This window comes from Diabrotica virgifera, chromosome 9 (genome assembly GCF_917563875.1).
Source record: "Diabrotica virgifera virgifera chromosome 9, PGI_DIABVI_V3a".
NCBI lineage: Eukaryota > Metazoa > Arthropoda > Insecta > Coleoptera > Chrysomelidae > Diabrotica > Diabrotica virgifera.
In genome coordinates this window covers 217,930,586-217,954,210 of record NC_065451.1, presented here as the reverse complement: position 1 = coordinate 217,954,210, position 23,625 = coordinate 217,930,586, and the positions used below count along the sequence as shown (strand labels likewise).

The following is a 23,625-nucleotide window of genomic DNA, read 5'->3' as shown; positions in this document are numbered from 1 at the left end:
TTTGGTTACCTTTAATTATAATATTTATTATTTTAAAATTTAATACTATTCTCATTCACAAAGTAAACAATTGAATCACTGAGTGGCTTGGACTTCTCCTGAAGTCGAACTTAGTGGAAAGTCATATGGATTGCTTTGGTAATTTTCAGAAAGGTCTAAATTTTCGTCTTCATAGCTTTGAACTGACCTCTTAAATGATTTGCTAAAGGCCATTTTAAAATATTTGTTCGACCTCCACAACATGTAGATAACTACGATCGGATGACCGATCTCTATAAAATCAGGAATGATTTCCAAAAATAATAAAATTTTATCTAAGAAATCTAAAGGAATTAGCAGAAGTAGATGAAAAAAGAATCGGGGGAGATACGAATAAACAACTATGTTACCGACTGTCAAAGCATATTCGGTATTTTTAGATTCATGTCTGATTTCAACGCGATTTTTGAAAACGTTTAAAGCAGTTAATATAGCTGCGTATATTACATAAAATATAGTAAAGGAATTGGCTCTGGCTATATGTTCCACTTCAGAGTATATAAAAGCTACGATCCATTCCATAAAAAATAGGATATAAATCCCAAAGATGAGATATTTACAACGATGTTCGAACCTCTTCATCAACTGTGGTTTTGACACCGTAAGGATCCAATCCACGCTCATAGCAACAGCAAATGTTAAGTACAGTATCAACAGTGTACTTTGTGTTTGCAAGATCAAAACAGACTGTTGCTCATGTGCAGAGACAAGATGACAAATAATATAGAACAATGGAGTACACAAATAGAAGATGATATTCATGATACTCATATTCAGAATGTAGATATTGGATCTTATAGCATGAAGTCTTCTAAATCGGAGAATAACAATGACTAGAAATATGTTAATGATTAAAACAGCAAGGACTACGAAGAGTTTGATTATTGTAATGACCAGGAGGTAGTAGCCTAAGCCGTTGAGGGATTTTGGGAATTGGCCTTCAATTGCTGGAACACTTGCAAATTGATCGCTTTCATATTCGGTTTCATTGAGGATGTCTATTGTTGACTCGTTCATCATTTCTATCTGTAACAAAAAGAAAACCATCAATGGTTGATTTTTAAACTGTAACCATTAAAAAATCTTTTATTTTTTAAAATTCGATTTGGCTCGGAACGCCATAACTTTTATGCGACCCTGTATAAAATAAAACTTGTATAGTTTCTATACGCACTAAGCGTTTTGTGTTTGAGAATTTCAAACAAAAAGACATACCATGAGTGTTTGTTTATTATTGGATCATAATTGCATTTAAGGAGTTGGGTACGAACTTTCAGCTTCAATGCTATTTAAATGGGATTCATTTTTTCGAATCTTGAGAAAACTAATCCTGAAAAAACTAAGTAATAAATAAATAAATTTAAACCCAGAATAAAAGATTACTTTATTACCGAGGGCCGAAAGTCCCTAAAAACTTCTATAATGTTTATTATAATAAGTTAGAGGGGTGAAAAGCTAAGAGAAAATTTAGTATGATTTTTAATTTGAAATATAAAATATCATTCAAAAGAAACTTTTTATTCATTCTAAGGGACTTTCGGCCCTCGGTAATAAAGTAGTCTTTCATTCTGCGTTTAAATTTTTCAAAAATACTTATTAGTTTTCTCATGATTCGAAAAAAATGATGACATTTAAAATACATTGAAAATTTTGACAAGCGTCAAAATTTTGCATTTTGTTCCTTTCCCCTGAATAACGCTTTTTATGTGGCAACTGCGTCTTAAAAGCGTTGATTTGATAAATAAAATCGAATCATTTGTTTGAACTGAAAACTCTCTCTAAAAGGATTAAACGAACTTGTAAGCATTTAGCAAATTCCTCTGCCAGATTTCTCTAAATTGCACCAATCGCTCACTAGGTAAAAAACTTGAGAGCTTGTGCGGGCTGATAGCTAAGACTGTGTGAATTCAATCGCGAAAAATAATTTTTTAAAATTCATTCCCGAATTAGACCTATTAGAGGTTAGTCGAATTGAAGAAGACAAGCTATACCAGCTTATGTATGGAATAGCATACTAGCCAAATAGCCTCCATGGCTTTGATGGCACATACGCACTCTTTTTGTCGTAATTTTCTATGACTATCGTGCATAAAGTTGGCTGAACCTCATTGATGCAACGATGAATTTCGTCCTTCATTACACGTGTGGTTGTAGGCTTTTTGGCATAGACCTTCGACTTCAAATTAATAACATCATAAAAAGAAATCTAATGGTGTAAATCATTTAATCTAAGAGGCCAATTCTGATCACTTAAACGAGAGATTACACGTCCCGGAAGAAATGGTTTCATGGGCTGTATGGCATGTGCCACTGTCTTGTTGAAATCGTAATATCCAATTTAGGAAGCAAGAACTCTACCGTCTTTCGATATCGAGCACCAGTAATAATCACTATTTGACCAGCCTCATTTTCAACTACAGTTTGTCTAATTTACTTACCGTTGCACGTCATTATCTATGTCAGTGATCTAAGTTGACATTGTTGCCAAAGTATAAAAAAATCCTGAATCCATTTTAAATCAAATAGATTACATAATTATTGCAAACTTGGATTATACAACAAAACAAATTAATATTCAATATAAATAAATAAAAACATTAGAAATAGAAAACTAGAATTAAGTTATAATCTTACCTTAAAATAAATAATAAATACAATAAATATAATAAAACAAAAACTTACAGTTGTTCTGAAGCTATTTCCTTGTGGCATTTTTATGATTAATTATTTATATGGGAAATAAGCCACAATTAAAATGAAAAAAAATAATTTTATTAACGTTTCAAAATATTGGATATGAGACTCAAGTGTATAGAAAATCAACACACACCAACAGATACCTCAATTACAAGTCAAATCACAACATCAACGTTAAAAAGGGAATCATTAAATCCTTATATGATAGAGCCAAAATTACTTGTTCTAACGAAAATTCCTTTTTAGCAGAAAAACAATTGTTAACATCTGTTTTATTAAAAAATGATTATCCTTTATCGTTTATAAATAAGGAATTGTCAAGATTGGATCGAATGGAACAGAACAACTTAGAACGGGATCCTACAACATTCACAAGAAATAATACGAAGAAAATATCAATACCATATATAAAAGGACTATCCGAGAAACTTAAAACAATAGGAAATAAATTCAACATTTCAACAACATTCAAAACAACAAACACATTGAGATCTATTTTATCTAAAACTAAACCTAACAATGATCAAGAAAGAACAAAGAATTGCATTTATAAAATACCTTGTGAATGCGAACAATTTTATTTAGGTGAGACATCAAGACCATTAGACGTTAGAATAAGTGAACATCAATCTTATATTAAAAATAGAGAATTTGATAGATCTCAAATATGTCAACACGCATGGGATAATGAACATAGAGTTCAATGGAGAGATTCAAGTATAGTCCTGAAAGAATCAGATAGTAAAAAGAGAAAAATCAAAGAAGCGGCTCTAATTCTACTAAATGAAACCAATTGTGTCGCAAATTCCTCGGTAGAATGCAGTAGGATGTGGTTGCCCATACTGAAAGAGGAAGTCAACAGAAAGAAAATACCAAGATTAGTAAGTCAATAACATCGAGCTGGTACATATTTTATATTTTAGTATTACTTATATATCTAGTATTATTAATATTATTTATAATTTAAACATGTTACAAGTCAGAATTTGGTATTATTTTTTGAGAGTAACTTAAATGTAAGACCAAATACTTACGATGTCGGGATAGTATCACAAGGTTTTTTCCTGGTTTTCCCTTGTGATTTACTATGAAGTCTCTAACGCGAGAATTTTACTGTCGTTGCATTTGGTTGTCTTTTTAAAGACAGATCACATGCTATAATTTTTTGTGACAGATATTCTTGAGTTGGGGTTGATTTCATGTAATCGAATGAACTATCTTTCAGTAAGTCGTCCCAGGAACGCAACTCATAAATATTGGCAATATCATTTTAAAGTCTTCTACTTTAAAATGTATAATATATGTCTAAATTGCCAATATAAATGAGTCAGATTAAATAAATTATTAGAAGAATTTTTTTGCTTAGCAACAACATTTTTGTTTATTTAGTAATATTTTATATTTTGACAACGGCACCCGATTTGGGCGTCGAAACGTTAATAAAATTATTTTTTTCATTTTAATTGTGGCTTATTTCCCATATAAATAATTAATCAAAAACTTACAGTAAAGAATAAAAACAAATCTAAAGTGTCAATACAGCAACTGTCAAATAAATGTTACCAATTTTTCCCAAAATGTCACCTTCGTTCGATTACAGTTACAGTGTGTTTCGAACAAATGTGCTTCATAAAAACGCTTTATGATCCATTTATACAAATTAAACGAAACATATTATTGGGTATTTCTTAAGTTAACATTAATAGAAATCTTCAAATATTATTTCTAAGCGTATATAATAAAATTTGTCTAGTGGCCGTAATTCTAGTGTACTCGGCAAAAGGATTTTAAAAAAGAACACACCTACCGCCTAAATATTTCGTGTTTGTATCATGTGCCGTCACAGGTTATGACGCTGATGACGTGCAACGGTAAGTAAATTAGATGGAGTATAGGTATGGCCCAATGATGCTCCAGTCCAAAATCCGCACCAAACAATGACACGTTGTGGATGTATTTTTGCAACAATTTTGACGATTAACAAAAACTATCAAGGTCACAATGTGCTGCACCGCTTAAGATAGTTGTGCTCGAAAAATCAGTATCCCCTTGTTCATATTCCATAATCCATTGAACATCATGTTTGACATTACGTTTCAGTTTTTGTGTAAATTGAACTGTGTAAGCATGGAGATGCAGATCTTCAGTGAATATACGCTGTAGAGAGCTTGAAATTTGTAAATATTGTCTTTCTTCTTCTGATGGTACCTATATGTTCCGGATGTTATCAATCAGCCTAGATTTTTTTGCTGCTAGTCGGAATAGTCCGGTTGTCGATGTAATAAACCATTTTCTCAGGTTTTGAAGCCTGATCTCCTCCCTGGTCGTCTCTTTCCAAAGACCTTGCCCTGAAGAATGAGTTGCAGCAAGCTTATGTCTGTTCATTCCTCATAACATGGCCAAAATATACTAGTTTGCGCTCCTTGATGATGTTGAATGCCTCGAGTTTTCTTAAAGAAGCTTCGGAAAGTGTCCATTGCCTCTACTCAGTATAATAACGTAGAAAATACATAGCATCTGATGATAGAGATCATGGTAGCTTGTGGTAAATCGTAACTTCTGAAAAGAGACTTCATTATTATGAACATTGATCTCGCTTTTCCTATGCATTGTTTTATTTCACAAGAGTGGTGCCATTGGCTGTTTATGTTGGTACTGTTATGTAGATGAAATATAGAATAAAAGAATGTGTTGATATTTTATGTATTTGTATTTAAACAACTAACAACTCTTAATAAACGTGATTACATAATTCTACATCGAAGAGGAATGAATGAATTGACATTTTTCATTCTTACAAAAACCGTTGACAATTGACATAACATAAGCAGTGCTGCCAATCATAGAGCACCAAACGGAACCAAGACAGGTTTGTTCGTTATTCTAGAGTAATTATTTAACACCCTTCCTCAAACCTGTCAATATACAAAACTAAAAATTAAACCCTGAAGCCTAACTTATTTACGAAATAATTAAATTTCTCGTAGCACAGAGACTTTGTAACTACATCTCCAAGTTGCTCATTTGAACAAATATATTCAATCTTCATAATACCCTGTGCTATCAGATCCAAAACAAAATGTAATTTCACCTCAATGTGTTTACACCTTTTATTGTTTTCAAAGTTTTGTAGTAATTTGATAGTACTTTGATTATCTTCAAATATTGTGGTAGGGGAGCAAAGTATGCTAAATGTGCAGTCACTCGAATGCTTTGGAGACCTATTGGGTTGTGAAGAGTAGGTCCTAAAACCAAAAAAAGTTAAGTAACATTTTCCATTTTAGTGGGCGCTTGCCATTTTTTAATTTAATGTTCCATTTCCAACAATCATTTTTTCCGATTATAACGCCATCTATGCATAATTCGAAAAAATGTTTCGAATAAAAGTTACTTATTTTTTCGTAAGAAATCCAAATCTGCAATAAAAAATGGGCTCCTATTTAAGATTTTAAATTAACCCCCCACTCCACCTCCGTGGAGGGTCGTTTTTAGTGCCATTCGATAGATTTTTTAAAAATATTAAATAAGTGTATTTTACAGTTTTTCGATCTGATGTTCATTTCGCGAAATATCGCGGGATTCGTATTTAAAATATTAAATTTACCCCCCACCCCTCTCCGTCGGTAGTCGTGTTTGGTATCATTCGATAGATTTTTAAAAAATATTGAGCACGTGTTTTTTAGTGTTTCGATCTGTCATTCATTTCGCGAAATATTCGCTTTTTTCTTGTGAAATTTGGGACTCGCCCATTTCCTTACGCCCGGCTCAAATCGTCAGATTTTTGAAATATACACTCTTTTGCATGTACTTAACTTACCTTATCTTAATCTGACAATTTCGAGTTTTTTTAAGGATAGATTTTTTTTTCGGGCCACCCTTAACGAACTCCCCTGTATATGCAGGGTACCAGGTTTCTCCCCATATGATAATCTGACGCGCTCGAGTAACTGCAAAAATCCCCGCTTGGGCTCCCCTACCATTGTGATTAGTAATGAAAATTTAATTTCCAAATCTAAAAGTATGTTTTTTATATAAAGTAATTCACATGAAGCTGTACAGACTGCTACAAACGCTGATTCTGTACTCGATAGAGTTACCAAACTTTGTTTTTTAGAAGACCAGGAAACTAGATTATTAAAAAGTTTAAAATAATATCCACTAATGGATTTTCTATCAGTTATGTCATTAGCCCAATCAGCATCAGTGTAACCAACTAACTCAAAACTAGAAATATCTTCTAAATGATAAAAATACAACTTAAAATTAATAGTAGATTTCAAATATTTCAGTACTCTCAATAAATGCTTAAAATGTCCATTAGTAGCACTATCTTAAAATCTCCCAAAATAACTAATGCTGAAACAAATATCAGGTCTAGTACCCATCATAATGTACATAAGACTACCTAACAGTTCTTTGTATGGTAAATTAGTATTAAGATTACAATCAGAATTTCTCACTAAGTTCAAATTCTTTTCAATTGGTGTTTTAAACTTTTTACTGTCTTCGACATTATATCGCTTAACAAGATTTTCAGTTGCAGGTATTTGGTCAAGAGTTATGATCCTATTCCCAAAATCCCTGTTAATTCTTATTCCCAAAAAGTTAAATTGATTGCTTATTTTGTTCATTTTAAAAGATTCACACAATTTTGTTTTCAAATGATTCAAAAATATATTATTATTACAAGCCACCAAAATATCACCTACATAAAGAAGTAAATAACACATTATATCTTTATTAATAAAACTATACAGACAGTAGTCTGTTTTTGAACGTTTAAAATTTAACATTAGCATAAATTCATTAAATTTTTCGTTCCATGCTTTTGGGGATTGCTTGAGACCATAGATTGCCCTATTCAATAAACACATTTTATTTTGATCCTTTTTTGAAATTTTAAGACCTTCAGGTATTTTCATAAAGGTTTTTTCTTTCAGAGAACTATTCAGGAAAGCATTTTTCACATCTAATTGTAACAATAGTAAATTGTAATGATTACAGACAGACAATATTATTCTTAATGTAGATAACTTTGCTAGAGGAGCATGTATTTGTGAAAAATCATTAAAATGAATTTGTTCAAAGCCCCGTGCAACTAATCGGGCTTTATACATAGGCTGACCAACACAATTTTCCTTTAATCGAAAAACCCACCTATTACTAATTACCTTTTGATTATATTTCTTCTCAACTAATTCCCAAGTATTATTATGTTGCAGTGCATCCAACTCATCTTCAATTGCCTGTTGCCATGAACTCCATTCTGAACTCTCTTTTGCTTGAGTAGGACTTCGGTGTATTTGTTAGTTCACTAAGTAGTGCCAAACAGCTTATATCTAACTCTTCATCACACTTTGCTGCGTCTAATTCATAAATGTCATATTTTCCAGGTAATTTTGTTACTCTTTGTGGCCTACCATTTTGCGTACTTCCAGAAGACAATCCTTCATTATCCTTTTTATTATCTTCGTCTTTGTCTACTTCACTATCAGACTTCCTTTCTTCATCTCCAATTTCATTTCGTATTTCTCTTTCGTCGACTTTATTTTCTTGTATATCATAATTTTCTTCATCTTCTTTTTCTCTGTTTCTTCTCATATCGTTTTCCTTTTTATTCATATAATTATTTTCATCAAATACTACATTTCTACTGTGAATTAACTTGTTTTCTTCTTCTTGCCATAACTTGTAACCATTCTCAGTATAACCAATAAGTCTGCACATTACTCCTTTATCGTCAAGTTTCTTCCTCAAAGCATCTGGTATTCTGGCACATGCTATGCAGCCAAAAATTCGCATATTAGAGACATTTGGCTTTTTACCAAGCCATAATTCAAAAGGACTTTTATCCTGTATTAAGCAAGATTGGGTTCTGTTGTTTATATATGCTGCCATGAGAACTGCATCTTCCCAAAAACATTTGTTTATTCCTGCCTCTTTTATCATACATCTTGCTCTATCCATTAATGTTTGATTCATACGTTCTGCAACTCCATTCATTTGAGGAGTGTAGGGTGGAGTGTATGATATTTGAATTCCCTTTTCTGAGCAAAACTTTAAAATTGCATTAGAACAATACTCACCTCCATTGTCACATTTTAACTTTGAAATAGGTTTATTGCAAAATAATGATGTCACTTTTGCTGTATAATCTTTAAAACAATTGTAAACTTCGTCCTTACCTTTTACAGTATATACCATGAAAAACCTAGAAAAATCATCAACAAAAGTTATAAAATACTTATAACCATTACGTGAGGTTGGTGCAATCGGGTCACTTACATCCGTATGAACTAATTCAAGAACTCTAGTACTTCTAGATGTTTTTGAATTATATGGAAAACATTTTTGTTTCGATTGTACACAAACATCACAAATTTTATCAACCTTTGATTTGGTAAACTCTAAACCGTTAACTATATTTAAATTTTTAATTTTTGAAATAGAACCATAATTTAAATGACCATATCGTTTATGCCAAATATCTATATTTAAGGCTAAATTTGCAGATTCAACATTGATTTTAAATATAATTTTGTATAAGTTATTAAGACGTTTACCTTCTACACAAACATTATTATCCTTTTTAATAAAGATCTTACCATCATTACATACAACTTCAAATCCTGCCTTTTCAATGGTAGGTATAGACAACAAATTTGCTCTTAGTTTTGGCACACAAAACACATCTTTCAAAGTAATTTTTACATTTTTATTTTGCACCACACTTATCACCTGTATATCACCTATGCATGTTGCCTCCATACTTTTTCTTTTTTCTGCCAGTTGTATTTCTCTTCTTTCTGCAAATTTTTTCTTGTTGATAAGCACCTCTTCATTGTTTATATAATGGTGTGTAGCCCCCGAATCTGCATACCACTTACTTAAACCCTCTACACTTTCAGATGTTGCACAGAAAGCAACAGCATTATCCTCTTCTCTGTTAGATTCATTCATGGCATAATTTGCCCTGTTTCCATTTTTTTGTTTATGACTCACATTCTGCTTTTTGACGAAACATTGACTCGCTCTGTGTCCCATCTTACCACAAGTGAAACATTTAATGCCACATACGCTCTTAACTTGCCCAATTTTTCCACACTTAAAGCATTTTACTTGCTTTTCTGTTGCACTAAAAGATGAAGGTAAAACTTTTGCGTTTCTTGAATTTTTATTGGAATGAAACTCTAACAACCTACTTTTTACAAATTCTATTTTTAAAGCGTCTTCTGATAAAGTTCTTATCGCTGTGACTACATTTTCAAATTCTTGTGGCATTGACAATAGCAAGAAACAAGACAAGTCAGATTCATCAAAACTACTACCTAGATTTTTTAGTTCTCTAAATAGTCGATCACATTTTGCAAAATTTGCATGTCATTGTTATACTTTAAGGTTGTTAGTTCTTTTAACAAATAAAACTTGGAACACGTACCTTTCTTATCAAATATTCTTTCCAGTTTTTGTATCATGTCATAAGCTACTTCCACTTCTTTGATATATTCTAAATGCGAGTCAGCAATACTTTGGATGATTACCACACAAGCCTTATTGTTTCTTTTATGCCATTCCTCCCTTCTATCAATCACGGGTACCGGCTTCAAAGCTTCACTACATTCAAGGGCCTTTAGAACTGAGAACAACCTAAACTTCCAGTTATCGAAACTGTTTCCATTAAAAGGTATTATGCCATATTTTTTTCAGTTAACTTCTCCATTGTTTAAACTTTTACTTGCTTTTACAAACACGTGCCTTTACTAGCCTTTCTTTTCACGTTTTCATCTCTTCCTACTCAACGCATTCTTTGTTCAGCTGGGCCCATAACCATTGTTATGTAGATGAAATATAGAATAAAAGAATGTGTTGATATTTTCTGTATTTGTATTTAAACAACTAACAACTCTTAATAAACGTGATTACATAATTCTACATCGAAGAGGAATGAATGAATTGACATTTTTCATTCTTACAAAAACCGTTGACAATTGACATAACATAAGCAGTGCTGCCAATCATAGAGCATCAAACGGAACCAAGACAGGTTTGTTCGTTATTCTAGAGTAATTATTTAATTATGAGTAATTATGTATAGCTGTTCACTGTCCACCCTGTCAATTGCCTGTGGGTTAACCAAAAATCCGTGTATTTAATATTTCGCGCTTACTGACTACCATGTGTAATGTGTACTTTTTTTTTCTTGTCCACGCGCCGAATTGACGTTTCTAGACTTTAACACACACTCTTACAGACTGCTTCGATATTGACATTTCAGCGGTTTGTTTTTGGGCCACCAGTGTACTTAGGGCCGGTTTTTCATTGCTGGGTGAACCTATTTATTTTTTGGTTACCGAAATATTCATGTTTAATCAATTTTTCAGTACTAGGTTAGAGCTTCAACTCGTTTAAGTTAACCAAGATTTTAACCGATCCTCGTTAGATAGTTTAACTCCGAATTTCGCGGTTACGCTTGCGCATGGGTGCAGTGAATGCATCTGCGTCATGTTTATTTTTTTGAGTACCTGCCTGACAGAAGGGATTAGTTGGGTTATGTTATTTTGTTTCATCGCGGGAAGTACTCTAATACCTCCTTATTATTATAAAAAATGATTATTATCGAAATTATAAATTAATATCGTTATTATATAGGAATATACTTATGTTAAACTTACTGTAACAGGATTTAATGCATGATTCCTAGTAATATTTTAAAATGATTATTTTAAATTTGTCTACACAGCAAAATAATTATTTACCAAACAGTCTGACTCCTTATTTACTGGTGAATCTGTTCAAATAGTGATAAGACCGTGGTCTTTGATAAACAAAATCGGAAAAAAGTCTAAATCGTCCCAGTAATTGTAATTCTCTTCTCTTATGAAACCGAGGTAGACGTTATGAACTAAACAAAGAATCCAAACTTGATATTGCATTCATTAATCATTTTTTTAATTTGGTTATGAAATTGTTTTTTATTTATTTTTCTGTCCAATTGATCATTATTTCTCGAATTGCACATGCGCACGTACAGTTACTGCTGCCAACAGAAGAAAAAAAAGTGGTTCGTTAACCGAGATTCTCTTAACTTGGTTGTTGGAAGCACTGAAAAACGCTATGAGGGTTAAAATATTGGTTAACATTTAAACTAGGTTAGCTAACCAAAATTTTAACCGCTCACTGAAAAGCCGGGCCTTAGAGTCACCAATTGATCTAGATTTCTTAAATTTTTTAATTACTCTCTTCACAGTTGCCGAAGCCAAGTCGATATTTTTCTACCATATTTTATACGAAACTTTTGAAAAATGATCGCCAAATTTTTTTACAACATTGTGTAACAATAAAAACTCATTGTTCTCTCGTGTAACGCTCCATTTTTACAAACCCTAAACTGTCAGCTGTCAAACTGTTTTTGTTTTGTTGTTGTTAACGCTTAACTGCACAAATGGCGGCAAATTCAAATCTTGCGTGAAATTTGGGACACATTTAAAACTTCGAAGGGTCACCTTTAAGAGACGGTGTAAGAAGAATTCGCCGATATCCGTTTAGGTGAAAAGAGATATTTTAATCTCAGAAGGCTGTGATGTCTTTTAAAATTAATTATCGATTGGACCTCCCTGACAAAAGACCGGCGGTAGGCAAAAACGGCACATGGAATTAATTAAAGACATCAACAATGATACAAAAAAAGAAGGACACGCTTCTGAGCTGAGCTTTTCTAAAATGAAATGAGTTTTGCTTTTCCTGAGCCAACTAGATCAAAATTGGAATTTCACGATTAAAACAAAGAAGATTACTTTTACGGAGGATTTCTTATATAAAACAATGCCGTATTTAGATTTAATGTCGTAAGCTGTTTTTTATTTTATTGTAAAAGGTGTCCCAAAATTCACGAAATACTTTAATTTGCCGTTATTTGTGTAGTAAATCGTAAAGAGGCTATTCGCGGTGTGCAAGTACTTGGAAAGGGAAACGAGAAACGACCGTGCGCGAGTCGCGGAGAAATATTGCAACTATCTTAAATAATTCATATTGTCAATTGAAATTGTCAAATTGACGTATATTTCATACCTTCTGTCATTGAAGCAGAAAAATTATATATTGCTCCACAATATCGATATGATATGCAATTATTATATAAAGGTAAATTTAATTAATTGTTTTTTGCTTGCAGTACTGCATTTTAATAACTAATTTTATTTACTACATACAATTATTTACGTTTGCATAACATATGCATCTGCATCTTATTTTTTCTTCTTATTATTTTTTTGGACTATGGCCTTGACAATTATCCAGTAACGAGGACTAATATAATTGGCCAATATAATTAAAACTGCGAATAATAGTACAGAGCGTAGAAATAGGGGTCGCTTTGCCGAGCTTGCACGGTCCCAATATCAACGCGTCATCAAAACGAAAAACGCGTATTAAGATTTCAGCTTTAATTTTGAATATTCTGTCGAGTTACTTGGCACATATACAGTGTGACAACACCAAATGGAATAAATTCATTATTTACTGCTCTCAGAAATTAGAAAAAAATGTTTATTTCATAAATAAACATTGCTTCTCCCATAAATCAAATGTTTAAATTGCCAAGAGGTAGGTGGGTGGCAGCTTGAACATTGAATTTAAGCTAAAAGCAATGTTTATTTCTCATATAGTCGTTTTTTCCTCTGTTCTGATAGCAGTAAAATGTATTTTCAACGAAAACTTTTCGTTTGTAAATTCGCAAAGTCTGTGTGTTATTGCGTCGCCGCTCCTGTAATACCTAGAGCCGATTTACCGATGGACTCTTATGTAGTTTTGTCTTCTGAATTCAAATCTGAAAACGGCATTTCGATATCTCTAACCATCTTCGAAAAAACCGACCTCAAAATCTAAAATGTGACGTCACAATCCTTTTATTTTCTTCCGACACACTAAACATCATCTGAAATCGTTGCTATTAGTAAGTAGGCTAGTTTTAATCTGAATTTATTAAGCAAGGCATAGGATATTTGGTATTTACATTTAAGTTTGACAATTCGTGAATGTCAAACTAAATTTTAAATTACCTATTAATAAAATATAAATGACATTTTATAGTGAATATAATTATTATATAAAATAAGTAAGATGTTTAAAAATACAATTTGAGTATATTTTGAAAGCAATAATGTAACAACAACAAAGGTTTGTACGAGTATACGGCCTCCCCTTTAATGATAAATAGACTATTCTATTTTTAGTAGCAACTCCTAAAATTACGTTATAATGACGACGAAAATCAACTTTAAGATGAATGACCAATTTTGATGATTCTTTATATTTTCGATACCGCTGAATCTGAATATGAAGTTTATTTTTATCTAGACTTGGTGGTACATGTTAAAAATAAAATTTTATGCAAAAATGCGAAAAATCAATTTTAATAATTTTTCGAATTTACCTCGCTGTATCTTTGGTCGCTGTAAATAATTCCTTTTGAAAATTTTACTGTGTCATCTTTGAAGTATTTAAATAACAATGTGCTTTATTCAAACTGTATAAACAAATTAAAAGAGCAGTTGTTAAATTTTAAGCATTTTGTCGTCAGATTTCGTTAGTTTCATGTTTACTTAAAAAAGTTGAGGGACAGACTTTTCAGTTTATAATTTTCACCAACACAGGAATAAAACATAATTCATGAAGAAGTTTTTTGGAAAATTTCAAGTCAAAGTATGCAATAAGAAAAAAGTTATGTGACTTTATAGACGAGTGGCACTCTTAAAATAACGCTTATTTCTCAAGATACTGACCACGGTGTGGTGAATGGCTAATTTCCGTATAACCTAAAGTTTGATGGTGCTGAAAACGAAAATAAGGTTTATTTTAAATCATCATTTTCATTTTTAATTTGACGAAGAAAAGCTATTCTTCATAAAAAGCTGCTAAGATTTATGATGCAACCATCACATATAAAATTTTATCAATTTTATAGGAGGTATATAAAAAATATGAATTTTGAGTAAAGTACGTATCTTTATACTTCACAACATTTAAATTAGAATGATATAATTGTAAATTGAAACATAATTTTTAATTGTAAACAACTTTTCGTAATAGTAATTTTCCATATTATGAATTTAAATATACAAAATAAACAAAGTTTTCGTTATGATAATGCTCGAACATTTGAAAATGAATGAACATTTTCAGCTTGTTAATTATTAATTAAATTGCATACATTCTTCTTTTTGTGTTAAGTAATTTAATTCAAACAATTTTTTTGGACACCCTGTATAAACAATTTTATAATAATAAGTGTCATTGAGAGTTTAAGTAAGCAAGCTTAATTTGAACAAAGGAAAAGCCAATATCCTCGTAATAATTAAAAAAAACACACAAAATATAAAACCTGCTATATACTGTTGTAGATTTGTTTTTTTTTAATTCGGAAAATAAATTTATATCAGAGACCACGAGATCATAGATTTTCTTCACCCTGTATATGACCAAAAATTGTATAGAGTCTAATTTAGCTAATAAACAGTGCTTTTGGAAGGTTAAATCTTTAATGTGGTTTTCTTTAATGGGTTTTTTGAAAGGATTTACAGACAATGGTTCGAAAATATTGGAAAGTGCATCAATAAAATTTTTGTAAATAATTCGTAGAAGGTTTAAACGGTAAACAAATTTTATTGAGTTTAGAATATGAGGCCTTTTGTTCAGTTTTGTGAAAAAACGATAGTAATTTGATGTCTCTTAGAATTTTAACAAAATGGAAAGTTGGATACAAATTAAGTTGGCTTTCTTAGGAAAGAAAAGTATGGATGTTTTGGGTAGAGAGGTTGTTTTTGATTGGTAGAGAAAGATCGATGGAAGGGATGAGAATGGGGAGTCGGAATTTGAGAGAGAAAAGATAGACACTGTGTGATTAGTATCGGGAGAGAGCAGTCCAGTTTTTGAAAGTGAGAAGTCAGTGTAAAGTGGTGAAATCGGCCTTTGCGAGCAGTATCAAGTTGAAACGAAATCGTTGACCGGTTGAGAAGTTAATTTTCCTGTGTCCGAGCAAGATTCCTTTCTTCTGTCTAGAACGAGTAGCTGATTGGTATCTATTTTCACAAGATATCGAGCAAGGAGAAAACTGAGTAGAGACTTCGAGGAGTCCTGGTTTTGTTTGTGTTTGAAGCAGTTTGGACGAGAGGGACCTTTTCGCAACATCCAAAGAGTACGTGTGGGAGAATCAAGGATGAGGCAATCTGGGAAAAGAAGGAGTGAAGAAACAAAAAGGTTAGTCAAATCAATTGTCGAAACGGAGAGAGCTTATTAGTAACCAATTCAAAAGGAGAAAAGTAAATTTTATTAAATTAAGTATGAATAAATAATAATTTATTTAAATTTTTTTTGTTTGTTAAAACAAGGAGACATCAGAATTAAAGCTTGATTTATTAAGTAAGAAATTGTGGCAACAAATTTAGATTTTAGTATTTTTTTAAATCTTATTTATACGGCATATTGGAAAAATAAATAATACATTACATTTATATGATATTGAATGTGTTTAATTTCCCTGTCTTATCCTGGAAGGAGTAAGCAACTAGAGATACTAGAAGCCACGAATTAAAGGTATTGCATCGAATTCAAAATTAGCTCTGAGAATAAAGTTTATTAGAAAATTTAATTTGAATTTGGTTTTGTTTACATAGGCAGCAATTAAATTAATTGAGTAATTAACTAAATTAATAATTTGCTAATCAATCTAATAAAAGAGATAAAGTAGAGCATAACAATACATATTATGTATATAAATAGTACCAAACTTGAGCAAAGAATGTCCAAGGTATTATAATTACAGTAAAATTGTAAATACTAGTAAAATTGACATGGTGGATCCACCTACTTCGCTGCTACGTGTACTTGGTCTTAGTTTATGGTGTCGAGTCTTCGACTGTGAATAAAAGTGATCTAAATCGCCTTAAAGCTTTCTAAATGTGGTGCTATAGAATAATTTTAGAAGATTCTTGGCAGGAGAAGATTCGAAACATCACAATACTAGAACTTCTCAGCAAGATTACTAACATTATAAAAAGCATCAAGAAGAAAAACTGGAGTACCTCAGACATATAATGAGACATCCAAAATATAGGTTACTCCAAAATATTATGCAAGGAAAATAGCAGGCAAACGCAGTCTAAGACGAAGAAAGACTTATTGGATAAAGGACTTAAGTACAGATAAGTATGGTGTTGATAGAAGCAAGCTATTTACATATAGTAGTAATGAATAAAATTAAAATAGCTATGATGGTAACCACGTTCTGAAAGGACATGTCACATGAAGAATAATAAAGTCTTACAATCTTTACTTTAACTGCCTATTCTTGAAAAAAAAACGAGTACAGTGGGACCCCGATAAGTCGGCCCCCGATAACCCGGAAGTCCGGCTAACCCGGACCGATTTTCATCAGACAAAACAAAAGTTTTTTCACTTCGACTGAGTTTTTTACCAAGAAATAAACAATACTCTATACAACTGTACGTAATTTAGATGTACTGTGCATGTGGATCTCATGTTTTGGCATTTATAATGCGGTATATCTCTAAGTATACCGTATTTTATTAATTTTTACCATATTCTCCGGCTAACCCGGATTTTCGATAACCCGGATCGGCCGCGGTCCCGATTAATCCGACTTATAGAGGTTCCACTGTACTGCTAAATGTAGCCTTTATTATTAATAAACTAATAAGAGGAAGCATTGATGCTATTAGTACTCTTTTAGCAAAGGTGTATTTTCGTACCCCTTGTAGAGACGCCAGATCTCAAGGTCGAACTTAAACTGAAAATTAAACCATACTATAATACTATACGGAGAATGTCTAGAAACGCAAACAAATTTAATGGTATTGATTTTTCTCCATTTTTTACTAAGCACTATTAGATAAGAATAAGATTATGTACCTAATCACACTGTGGTATAATAGTTCAAATTAAATTTAAGAGATATTGTAAAAAATGGCAAGTCCCTAAATAAACATTACATAATCTAAGTCCTAAATTGATATCAGTAAATGGGTTTGTGAGTACATTATCCTAACACTCACCTTTGGCGTGAAAATCTAAAAAACCAAACTAATAATTCATCACAAAACAATAACATTAAGCTACAAACGTAAGTCGACACTTGCAATATACCATGCATGGTGTTCCACCAATTCTAGAAACTGAGACTCTTATCTTGCGAACTTTAACATTAGATAAAAGAAGCAAAAACAGTCAATGCATTGAACGCGGTCAAAATATTCATTATAATTTAAACATTTTGATCAATGTAGACGCGTTTTAGTCCAAAAAGCCACTGCGCATCAGCTAGGAAAAATATTCTGATTCGGATTTTTTGCACAATCTTACTCAAAAAGGACCCCTTTTAACAGATTTGCATGTTGCCAGGTCCAAAAGTGGGTCAAAAATTTTATAAACGTTTTTTTTTTTTGTTTTTTTTTTTCTTAATTTTTTTTTGAAGTTATACTCCTTTAGGCGCGATTGAGAGTAAAATTTCATAATACTGCGTGCATGCGCTTACAGACAGTATGGCGTTTAGTTGCTAAATCTGTCTAGTTATGTATAAATATATCAGTGCAAGAAAAGGTGTGAAAAGAATATATTAGTGTTTTTAGTAAATACAGGGTGGGGCATTAGTGTGACAAAGTCCAATTACTCGTTTCTGGTAAGAGATACGAAAAAAAGTTATTGAGGTAAAAGTTGGGTCACACATAGTACCATAATTTAAAAATATTTTCAAATATACAGGGTCGTCCGTATTGACAGGGTGACACAAACTTATGTTTTTTTAATGGAACACCCTGTATATTTTTACATTTTTGAATTTTCCTCGATGTTTTCTTTGTTAAAATATATGGTTTTGTAATATTATACGAGGTAGTTTAAAAGTTAATTACGTTTTTTTGTTAATTTCGTAGCAAAATCTACACCCTGTAGAATTTTAGTGATTTGACATCAAATTTTTGTTTTATGTTCAAACGATTTTAAATATAGTCTACTATTGTTAAACATTAACAGTATAGCGAAATGTTTAATTTTAGTATACAGGGTGGGTCGAAACTCGGAATGAGTATTTTCTGAGTTTTCTTAAATGGAACACCCTGTATTTAAGTATTGTAAGGAAATGATATTTTATGGTACTTTTTTATTTCTTAAGCATTCCCTATACCTAAGTGCTTTAATTTGTAAGTTATGCGTGATTCTTTGAGCCAAACATTAATTGTAAGAAAAATTACGTGAAATTTTATTAGGTGGCTGTGAAAATATTTAATCAAAAATAATTTTTGGAAAAGAAAATACATCATAATCTAGTCTGATCCTTAATTTATTACTATTGGATGAAATATCCAAATAAATTCGTAGTTAAGGTTGTTGGTGCGCAAAATATTAATAACAACATACAATATTCTACCTAGTCGGCTATGATACTAAATTTCCTTAAAAATTTGATATTGTACTATTTTGATAGATCCAGTTGCTTTGTTACCATTACTAATATGTATTTTTCTTATGAGAAACTGATTAATAAGATTTTGGTGCTAGTGGAATATAACAAAAATGTGCTACTAGCAATAAGAATTTTTTATCAGAAATTCCCTGATAGACGACAACTAAGAAGAGAAACGATTAAAAATATACTAGAACGGTTTCAACGGACTGATTACTTAGATTATGATAAATCTGCTCGAATAAAAACTATTGTAAGTGAAGAAAACAGCAATTAAATGTAATCCTTAGTGTCACTAAGGATCTGCATATTAGTACAATCGTTCTTACAATCTAAGTATCTAGTCTGTTGAAACCGTTTTAGTATACTTTCAAAAGTTTCTCTTTTTGCTTGTCGTCTATCAGGGAATTGCTGATGATAAATTTTTATTGCAAGTAGCTTATTTTTGTTATACTCTCCTAGCACAAAGCCATTTTAATCCGTTCCTCATTAGAAAAATTAATATTAGCAATAGTATCAAATCAACTGGAACTATATAAATAGTGTAATGTCAAATGTTTAAGCAAATTGTGTGTCATAGCCAACTAGGCAGAATTTTGTATGTTTGATTCATATTTTAAGCACCAACAAACTTAACTACGAATGTATTTGGATATTTCATCCAATATTAATAAATTAAGGATCAGACTAGATTATTATGTATTTTTTTTTGAAAAATTACTTTTGATTGGATATTTTCACGGCTACCTATGAAATTTTACCTAATTTTTGTTGCAATTAATGTTTGCTTAAAGAATGACGAATAACTTACAAATTAAAGCACTTAGGTATAGGGAATGCTTAAGAAATAAAAAAGTACCATAAAATATAATTTTATTACAATACTAAAATACAGGGTGTTCCATTTAAGAAAACTCAGAAAATACTCATTCCGAGTTTCGACCCACCCTGTATACTAAAATTAAACATTTCGCTATACTATTAATGATTAACAGTAGTAGACTATACTAAAAATCGTTTAAATGCAAATAGAAAATTTGATGTCAAATCACTACAATTCTACAGGGTGTAGATTTTGCTACGAAATTAACAAAAAGACGTAATTAACTTTTAAACTACCTCGTGTAATAGTACAAAACCATATATTTTAAGAAAGGAAACATCCAGGAGAATCCAAAAATGCAAATATATACAGGGTATTCCATTTTAAAAAACAAAAGTTTGTGTCACCCTGTCAATACGGACGCCCCTGTATATTTGAAAATATTTTTAAAATATGATACTATGTGTGCCCCAACTTTTACCCAAATAACTTTTTTTCGTATCTCTTACAACAAACGAGTAATTGGACTTTGTCACACTAATGCCCCACCCTGTATATTTATTATAATTTTTGTGTCTTTGGATTTGTCTTCCTCGGGAATAAGATATTTTATAATAATAGTTTAAAGTATTTTTGTATTAAATTTCAAGTGGTCCCGGGTTCAAATCCCGGACGATTCATATTCTTTTTTTATATATTTTTGGTATCGTTTTAATAAAAAATTTTTAAAAGTGGTAGGTAAAGAAAGTTAGTTTAATATTTTTTAAATAAAATACAAATAAGCTGTTAAGTATATTAATTTCGTTGAAATCATAATAATAGAAATATAACTTCTTACATGCGTACAAAGTACACACACATTCTTTTTTTTGCATCGAACAAAGGTTTTTTTATGTTTATTGGATCATTTTAAACAGAAAAGGCCTTTGGTGACTTTTCTCTAAAGTTGATAGTTTTTGATATATAAGCGAACTAAAATTTAAAAATTGCGAAATCGGCCATTTTGTCAAAAACTAAAGTATGTAAAAAACTGAAAATTTCAATGTTGCCAAGGTAGATAGATATTCTCTAAACATTGATTACTGAAATCCCGAAGAGTTTTTTGAAATAAAAAATATCGAAAACCCCTTTGTTTTTTAATTGCTAATCAAGCACGACACTATTTTCAACCGTTGCATGTGTATATTATGTGATATGCGTAAGTATAATAAATTGTGCGGAAAAATATTCTGATTCAATTTTTTTCACACCATTTTGCTTGAAAATGTCCCCTTTTAACAAATTTGCATGTTGCCAGAATCAAAAAGCAGTCAAAAAATTTTTTAAACGTTTTTTTTTTGTTTTTCCCTAAATTTAATTTTTTTGAATTGGACATTTTTTTAGGGCTTTTGAATCATTGAAAATCGAAAATATCATAAGTGACTTTTCCATAAATGTGATAGTTTTCGAGATATAAACGATAGAAAATTTAAAAATTGCAAAATCGACTATTTTTAACCCTCAAAAACTATGTGAAAAACCGAAAATTTCAACGTTACCAAGGTACGTAGATATTCTCTGAACATCGATTGATGAAATCCCGAAGAGCTTCTCGCAATACAATATCGAAAACCTCTTTGTTTTTTAATTGCTAATCAAGCGGACACGACACTATTTTCAACCGTTGCATGTACAATATACATACATAATATAACTCTTTGATATTGACTTCCTCATGATAGTATTAGTTTTTGTAATATAGTAATATGTGGATCAACCTCTTGTAATAGTTCATCGAAAGAACTCGCAGACATTCTAAAAAACTGAAAAAACTTTTTAAGATAATTTTGAAGTTTGTTATACAATGTACGAAATTTTAAACGGTCTTTGACAATGAGATGCAACCAAAATTTACGTCGTGTCCTTCTTTGTCTGCGCTTTCGAAGGAGCAATAAAAGTAATGTTTCTTCATTTGAATTCATAACTAATCTGATTGTACAGACGACATTTTGTCGCGGCTGTTAACTACAAAAAAAGTTGATTAGAACCACAGCTTACACCGATACTAGCGGTAAGCCAGTGCCTTTTTACTACAGACTTCGACTACAAATAGTGGTTCGTCTGTACGCAGCCTTACTGTTATTTTGTTAGTTATATCTTCCTACATACAAGTGTATCTATATTATAGAGGGACAACATATCCTTTTAAACATAGAGACACCAGAAAGAACTAACAACAAAGTTAAGACAAACATGCTGGAAGTTGCAAATAGTTGAAATGCTGAAGAATAAAAACGCTACAGGTACAGACTGCTTTACGTAAAAAAATGTCCAATGACTAGTACCTAATACTACCTGAATTATTACTATAAAACTACAGCAGATAATTGCAGTGCCAAAAATTTAAGATGGACAAAATAATTAAACAAAGCGTGGCCCAAATAATTTTTTAATAAAAACATACACTTACTTTGAAGTGCTCACCACAAATTGAAAGAATTTTACTCGAAAACAACACACTGTAGATGTTAGGTGAAAAGAACCACGATCAGACCATTTTCTTAGCCGATTTGTTGAACTGTCTTTCTCGTTATCACATATTTAATGTATTTACGATAATGCTATTTTATGCATCAGGAAGAAATATTTACTAATAATAATTATTATCTTGTACTTAAAATAAACATTCAATATTTCCAAAGGCTGATTAGGTGACCGATACTACTAATTTAGACCAGTCATTGGTTCATAAAGCATTACGTAATGGCGTCAGTACATGCGTACAAAGTAGATACAGTCAGAAACATGAAAGATTACCCATGAACGATCACATCAATCACCTATTTTGTATTTGTTTCTCTCTCGTTTGTTATTTATAGAAAAAGACAGCAAATACAAAATAAGTGATTGATGTGATCGTTCATGTGTAATCTTTCATTTTTCCGATTGTGGGTGATATATTAAAAAATCGATTTATTCCAGTGTTTTTTGTTCCTGATTCCCTGGTCTAAAAAGCAATATCGATTAATTTTACGTTTTAAATATAACAAACATATACATTTCTAGCTACTTAACGTTTCTTTAGTATTTAATTACACCCTAGCAACATTCCTCACCTTTATCCGCAGGATATGTCAAATGCTTTACTTTCAAGACCTTCGTTCCTAGACTCGCTGTAGGTATTTGCTGCCTTTTTGGCTTTTTATTGCATACCGGTAGTTTCTTGATGTGCAAAGAATGTGTCATGGTGGGTTTTTAGGACAGGATTAAGTGTTACGTGATTTGAAATGCTCTTAGTAAGACTATGTACATGGTTTATCTAAGTATTTACACTGTAAAGAGGCTTCAAATTGAAGTCGTCACTCAAGGTCAAGCTGTTGGTCAAACGAAAGCTGCCAATTAGCTGATGAATTTAAACTTTTTTACTTCAAATTTAGACTTTACATTGAAAGACACAATTAATAGTAAAAATAAAATGACTGTATAGTGACAGTCAGGTGATTTAGTGACTCTAATTAGTCAATTACAATTAAAAAGGATACATGGAGAAAAAATTTAAGTAATAGAACATCTTCTTCTTCTTCATGTGCCATCTCCTCTAAGAAGGTTGGCA

The 23,625-nt window shown here is 31.4% G+C and overlaps 1 protein-coding gene across 2 annotated transcripts; it reads right to left on the bottom strand.

Moving 5' to 3' along the window:
- On the bottom strand, positions 1-22,647 carry LOC126890901 (uncharacterized). Of its 2 annotated transcripts, none has more exons than XM_050660065.1 (2): positions 22,483-22,647; positions 1-1,065 (listed from the first exon to the last, which is right to left on the bottom strand). In XM_050660065.1, exon 2 carries the CDS (start codon positions 1,057-1,059, stop codon positions 76-78), a length of 984 nt encoding a protein of 327 aa, XP_050516022.1. In that variant the 5' UTR covers positions 1,060-1,065; positions 22,483-22,647; the 3' UTR covers positions 1-75. The 2 variants fall into 2 exon arrangements, with proteins under 2 accessions (XP_050516022.1, XP_050516021.1); XM_050660064.1 differs by lacking the exon at positions 22,483-22,647 and adding an exon at positions 17,805-17,963.
- Positions 22,648-23,625: the final 978 nt, after the last annotated feature.